The sequence below is a fragment of the Oncorhynchus gorbuscha genome, linkage group LG06 (genome assembly GCF_021184085.1).
Source record: "Oncorhynchus gorbuscha isolate QuinsamMale2020 ecotype Even-year linkage group LG06, OgorEven_v1.0, whole genome shotgun sequence".
In the NCBI taxonomy this organism is placed as follows: domain Eukaryota; kingdom Metazoa; phylum Chordata; class Actinopteri; order Salmoniformes; family Salmonidae; genus Oncorhynchus; species Oncorhynchus gorbuscha.
This window is the reverse complement of record NC_060178.1, coordinates 42,853,403-42,860,138: the sequence shown is the minus strand read 5'-3', so window position 1 is coordinate 42,860,138 and position 6,736 is coordinate 42,853,403. Positions and strand designations below refer to the sequence as shown.

General features: G+C 43.7%; 1 protein-coding gene across 2 annotated transcripts in view; it reads right to left on the bottom strand.

Annotated features, from left to right (window-relative positions):
* Positions 1-358: 358 nt before the first annotated feature.
* The window catches only part of LOC124037998 (serine/threonine-protein kinase Nek7-like), a 150,884-nt gene continuing 144,506 nt past the window's right edge, over positions 359-6,736 (bottom strand). For both annotated transcript variants that reach the window (XM_046353338.1, XM_046353339.1), the window contains exons 9-10: positions 5,884-5,997; positions 359-769 (exon numbers count right to left, since the gene is read on the bottom strand). In XM_046353338.1, coding sequence (XP_046209294.1) covers positions 656-769; positions 5,884-5,997 — 228 coding nt within the window. In that variant the 3' untranslated portion in view covers positions 359-655. The remainder of the gene's footprint in view (positions 770-5,883; positions 5,998-6,736) is intronic.

Sequence of the window (6,736 nt, the reverse complement as noted above, 5' to 3'; positions counted from 1 at the left end):
GCAAGGAGGCCTACAAACCCGACTCAGTTACAACAGCTCTGTCAGGAGGAATGAGCCAAAATTCACCCAACTTATTGTGGGAAGCTTGTGGAAGGCTACCCAAAATGTTTGACCCAAGTTAAACCATTTAAAAGGCAATGCTAGCAAATACTAATTGAGTGTATGTAAACGTCTGACCCACTGGGAATGTGATGAAAGAAATTAAAGCTGAAATAAATCATTCTACTATTATTCTGACATTTCACATTGTTAAAATAAAGTGGTGATCCTAACTGACCTAAGCCAGGGAATTTTTACTCTGAGTATAAATGTCAGGAATTGTGAAAAACTGAGTTTAAATGTACTTGTTTATGTCATTATGGGGTATTGTGTGTAGATTGATGAGGGGAAAAAACATTTAATCCATTTTAGGATAAGGATGTAAAGTAGCAAAATGTGGAAAAAGGGAAGGGGTCTGAATACTTTACGAATGCACTGTAAATAACCCCCTTCTCTTAAACAAAACACCTACATTACATAACTTTTTTTTTTGCAGAACTTCTCAATACAAGATTGTGTGAAAGACGAGATTGGCGTCTGCCTGTCCTTATGTGGAAGCGAGGGATGAAAGGAGGAGGGAAGAGATGCGGGTTGTATTGTATCCTCAGGTGTAGACTTAGCTGCCCTGCTGCGTCTGGCCGTGCATGTGTTTGGCGACGTCATACACATACATGATGTCCGGCCTCTTCTCTGGGTCGGGGTTAATACACATATCTACCACCTTCCTCAGCTAGATGGAGAGAGGAAGAAGAGGGAGAGAGGAGTGGAAAGAGAGGGGTGGGGCAGAGAGAGGGAGCGAGAGAGAGAGAGATGGAGACAGAAAACAGAGAGAGGAAGACAGAGATATCAGCTATTAGACAGTATACTGAGAGACAGCACAAAGTGAGTCGCCTGTCTCGTGTTAAAAGAACATTCCAGACAAATGAACAAATCTAATGACAGAAAAACAAATCTCTCATTGTCACCCTCTTCCTGTTTCAATAGCAGCTAACAAACTACAGGTGTGGTAACAAAATACAGCAGGGGGGGTAAGTATGTTAATTTCCCCACGGCCTTGTGAATCGACTTCCAGCCAACCTGAGAGAGAGACACACACACACACACACACACACACACACACACACACACACACACACACACACACACACACACACACACACACACACACACACACACACACACACACACACACACACACACACACACACACACACACACACACACACACACACACACACACACACAGCCAAATCAGGCAGAGACATATGCACGTGTATTACATAAAGACACACACACCGTCTCGGAGACAGCCTTTACATTTGAAGCCGAGCGGAGCCACTGATTGGAGCAGATAGACGGTTCAGAGGTGGAACAGCGACCGCCATCATAAAAATAAAAATAAAGGTAAAAAATTAAGATCGAAAGCTCCTGTGTAAGGTCACTATGGTAACCGCCTGCCAACTTCCTGGCTGCTGTTGCGTGGCGCTAGGCCCGGCGAGTCCTCGTTATGCAGTGTACGGTGTGTGTCAAATCAAATGGTATTCGTCACATGATCCGAAAACAACTGGTGTAGACTTTATAGTGAAATGCTTGCTTTTGAGCCGTTCCCAACGATGCAGGGTTTAAAAATAATAATAAAAATAAAAAGTAACGAGGAATAAAATAAAATACACAAGAATGGAGCTATATACAGAGAGTATCAGATCAATGTGCAGAGGTATATGATATTTGAGGTAAACATGTACATGAAGACAGGGTAAAGTGACTAGGCATCAGGAGAGATAATAATAATAATAATAAGAGTAAAATAAAGAACAGAGTAGCAGCTCAATAAAGAACAGTGTAAAAGTGAGTGTGTGTGCGCGCGTGTGTGTGTGTCAGGGTGTGTGTGTGATGCAAATGCAAACAGTCTTAGTCCCACAGAATGGAGAAAGAGGGGGATTAGCGATGAAGAGATTCAGATATGTAAAAGACTGATTTGCCTCTTCGCAGCAGAGAGATGGAGGGGGGACGGAGGGATGGTGTCAGGTGGAGGAGGGAGAGAAGGGGGGAGCAAACGGAGGAGACAGTAAATGACACAACAAAGATGAGCAGCTGACAGTTTCCTGCCGATGCTTCAGGAGCATTGTTTATATCCAGACAGTCGCTGCAGGCAACACCCATCCCATCCCTCCATCTCCTTCTCCATATCTCGCTCTTTCTCTTCCCATCTCTCTCTTTCCTGGATGTGGTGATAGAGGGGTGATATGGGGGCTGGGTGGGGGAAGATGGGTAGCGACTAGCGAAACTCATGCACGCACGCATACACATTATAGGCAGAAACTTAAGCCGGAAGTTCCCTTGGTAAGAACTGTTCAATGTTGGTCTGACCAATTAGAATCTATGCTTCAAGATTATTTTGATCACGCGGACTGGGAAATGTTCCGGGTCGCCTCTGGGAATTGTATTGACGTATACAGACTCGGTGCCTGGGTTAATCAGGAAATGGATAGAGGATGTTGTTCCTACTGGGATGATTAAAACTTATGCAAACCCAAAAAACATGGATAGGTGGCAGCATTCGTGCAAAACTGAAAGAGCGAACCACCACATTTAACCATGGCAAGGTGACTGGGAACATGGACGCGTACAAACAGACCATCTATGTCCTCCGTAAGGCAATCAATGAGACAAAACAACAGTATAGAGACAAAACAACAGTATAGGGACAAAGCTGAGCCGCAATTTAACGACTCCTACACAAGACGCATGTGGAAGGGAGTCCAGAAAAATCAGACTATAAAGGGAAAGCCGGCCACGTTGTGGACACACCTCCTCGCTCCTGGACAAGCTAAACACCTTTGCCCGCTTTGAGGGAAAAAAACACGGAGCTGGCGACGTGGGCCCCCACCGCTCACGAGGACTGTGTGCCCCCGATCTCCGTGGCCAAAGTAAGACATTAAAGCGTGTTCACCTTGCAAAGCTTCCAAGCAGCATCCTCAGAGCATGTGCAGACCTGCTGGCGGGTGTGTTTACAGACATATTCAATCTCTCCCCCATCCCAGTCTGTTGTCCCCACTTGCTTCAAAATGCCCACCTGTACCCAAGAAAGGGAAGGTAACTGAACTAAACAAGGCCACAGTAAGCATGTCGTTCCCCACGAATGATGTCTCCCAGTCCCGCTGAAAAGCATCCCCACAGCATGATGCTACCACCACCATGCATCACCATAGGGACGGTGCCAGGTTTCCTCCAGGCGTGATGCTTGGCGTTCAAGCCAAAAAGTTCAACCTTGGTTTCATCAGACCAGAGAATCTTGTTTCTCATGGTCTAAGAGTCTTTAGGTGCCTTTTGGCAAACTGCAAGTGGGCTGAGGAGTGGCTTCCATCTGGCCAATTTTCCTTATAAAGGCCTGATTGGCGGAGTGCTGCAGAGATGGTTGTCCTTCTGGAAGGTTCTCCCATCTCCACAGAGGAACTCTGGAGCTCTGTCAGAGTGACCATTGGGTTCTTGGTCACCTCCCTGACTAAGGCCCTTCTCCCCCGATTGCTCAGTTTGGCGCACAGTTCTAGGAAGAGTAGTGGTGGTTCCAAACTTCTTCCACTTAAGAATGATGGACACTGTTCTTGGGGGATCTTCAATGGTGCAGAAATGTTTTGGTACCCTTCCCCCAGATCTACGGACAATCCCTTCGACTGCATGGCTTGGTTTTTCCTCTGACATGCACTGTCAACTGTGGGATCTTTTATAGACAGCTGTGTGCCTTTCCAAATCATGTCCAATCAATTGAATTTACCACCGGGGGACTCCAATCAATTTGTAGAAACATCTCAAGGATGATCAATGGAAACAGGATGCAACTGAGCTTAATGTCAAGTCTCAAAGCAAAGGGTCTGAATACATACTTGTTTGGTCACTCGACCAAAAAATAAATATACATTTATACAATTCCAAAAATGTATTTTGCCTATTGCTTGCCTTCAACATTTAATAAAACAATTGATCTAAATCAACTACATTTCCCTAACAAAAAAATACACCTACCCCCTACAAATGTCAATTCATTATAACCCACATATGAATTAACAAGAGACGTGCTGTAGCCTGCACATAGACTACATAAGGTAAAATGTAGGTACAGTACTGCATTGTATATTAAATCACCGCTTCCAGTTGCCGCCTGGCGGTGACTAAATATTTTTCAGATATTCAAATCCTCCTGTTAAAGGATTTTTTCCCTCATGTAATGAAAAGTGTCAAATTAAGATCCGACATCTGTATAGTTGGATCTACAGTGAGGTCTGAAATTATGTATATGAAAAATGTATATTTTTGGCAAAAATAAAATTGGGGAAATTATATTATTGTTTGTGTATACAATTGCCCAGAGAAGTAATAATAATAATAATATATGCCATTTAGCAGACGCTTTTATCCAAAGCGACTTACAGTCATGTGTGCATATTTTCTCAAAAAGATAGGGGTCAAGATTATTGACACCCCTGTTTGGAATACCTTTCAAAACAGCACCTTGCGAGGATAATGGCACTGGGCCTTTTTCTAAAATGTTTGATGAGTTGGAGAACACATTGGGAGGGATCTTAGACCAGTGCTCCTCACAGAATACTTCCAGATTCTTGATATCCTTCATCTGTGCTTATGTACTGCCCTCTTCAATTCAAACCACAGGTTTGTAATGGGTTTCAAGTCCAGAGACTGAGACATGCCATTGCAAAATTTCCCAAAGCATCTGAGGGCAAAGTTCATTGTTAGAACCTTCGTAGGAGCACCGCTATATCGCCGAGCTGTTCACAAAACCATTGCATTAACGTTGCTCTTGAAATCGCTCGTAATCTAACACCTGCCTCAGACCACTCGTGGAACAGCTAATTTTGTCGTTAGATGTTTTTTTTTGTCCATCAGCATCACTTTATACACAGACAATCTCCACTAAACGTAGAATCACATGGTTTATGTCTTTCTGTCCTCACCGATAACCTCAGAACAAAGTTGACTAAAATACCAAGTTGCCTATGTCTGCGCAATTGATAAACAAGAGACATATAAAAACATACTTCAAATAAAAACTGAGATGACTGCATTAAAATATAAATACAGTAGGCTATAGGCCTATTTTAATCAAATTGGAATACATTTCATGTTCAGAGTTCTATTTTGCTACTCGTAGGCTACCGTCCGTAATATGTCCCTATATATTTCGCGCTGTGCAGCCTAGCATGTGCGCAATGAGGTGCCAAATCTCGATTTAGTGCATGATTCTGGGAAGAATTACAATAAGCCGTCTCAATATTTGCAGCCTTAGGTAATATCTTTCTAGGAGCTGAACTGTCATCAGTGTGGTGCAATAATTCTAATGTTAAGGTAAGATTTGAATGGAAAGCAGACCCGAAGGCAGCGTTGCCTTTCGACCCTATCAGATTCGACACAAGCCTCAACGACACACTTAGAAAACGATCTCTCTGCGTGGTGTTCTGGGAACGATGCATCGTTAAAAACACTCCTTAGCCTATGTAACTTTCACTATCGGGAATCCAGGCCCTGGAAGGATTCTGTACGGAGGAATTGTCAATAAATTTGACCCCTTGCTTTTTTGAATAAAATAACAGTATTACTTGTTAAACAAAATCGTTCTCCGAGTAATTGCATTAGTATAAAATAATATAATTTACAAAATGTTGTATACAATATAGCTCAATACTTGAATTAAACAGTCATTTCTGCTCATCTTTATCAAGGGTGTCAATAATTCCAGACCCCACAGTACGATGAGGTGATTTGGGGATGAGAGAGAGGGAGGGATGGATGGTAGGGTGAAAGAGGGTAAAGTGGGTGTTGAAGCGGTACCTCTTCAGAGTAGTGGTCGGAAGGGAGCGGAGGGTAGTCACACTGCTCTATCTTCTTACACAGAGAGTACAGGTTCATCTTATCGCCATAGAACGGGCTCTGGAGAGCTGCCATCTGAGGGAGGCAGAGAGAAATCATTTAGTGACACACATTTTCTGCTTAGTGGAAGACAAACAACACACTACTGAAACACTACTACACTATCTGAATGTGGCCTTCTCAATGACAATTGGACTTAAAGGGATACCTCAGGATTTTGGCAATGAGGACCTTTATCTACTTCCCCAGAGCTAGATGAACTTGCGCATGCCATTTTTATCTCTCTGTTTCCAGTATGAAGACTGTAGCCACAAAGAGTATGAATAGTGGCGGAGAGGGGAAGGAGGCTATAGGGAGGGTGGAGAAAGGGGGAGGAAGGGAAGAGCTAGGAGAGGCAGACATTAGCAGAAGTAGCCATTGAGACTGGTGTCACTTTTCTTCCAGATGTTACGCTCTCTCTCCCCCTGTCCTCTCTCTTCCTCACACCAGCTTTATAATTTACCACCGCTTAATCAAGCAACTCGAAAATTGCCCAGCAACGAGGGGAGGATAGAAAACGAGACACATTGCTTCCATTGAAGCAGTTACTATACCCCTCTCTCCATCCCTTGGCCCGTCCCTCCATCTCAGAGTGCCAACAGGAGGAGATAAAATAGAGATCAAGGAGCCCAATGAGTGGTGGATATTGTTAAGACAGCCTCTGTCACATCGGCCAATGAAAAATAAGGATGATTGTGCTAGAAACTCAGCAGGAAGTCTCTCCCCTGGACATTCCCCCCGCTGCACCATCACTTACCCACACTAGCACAGTGTG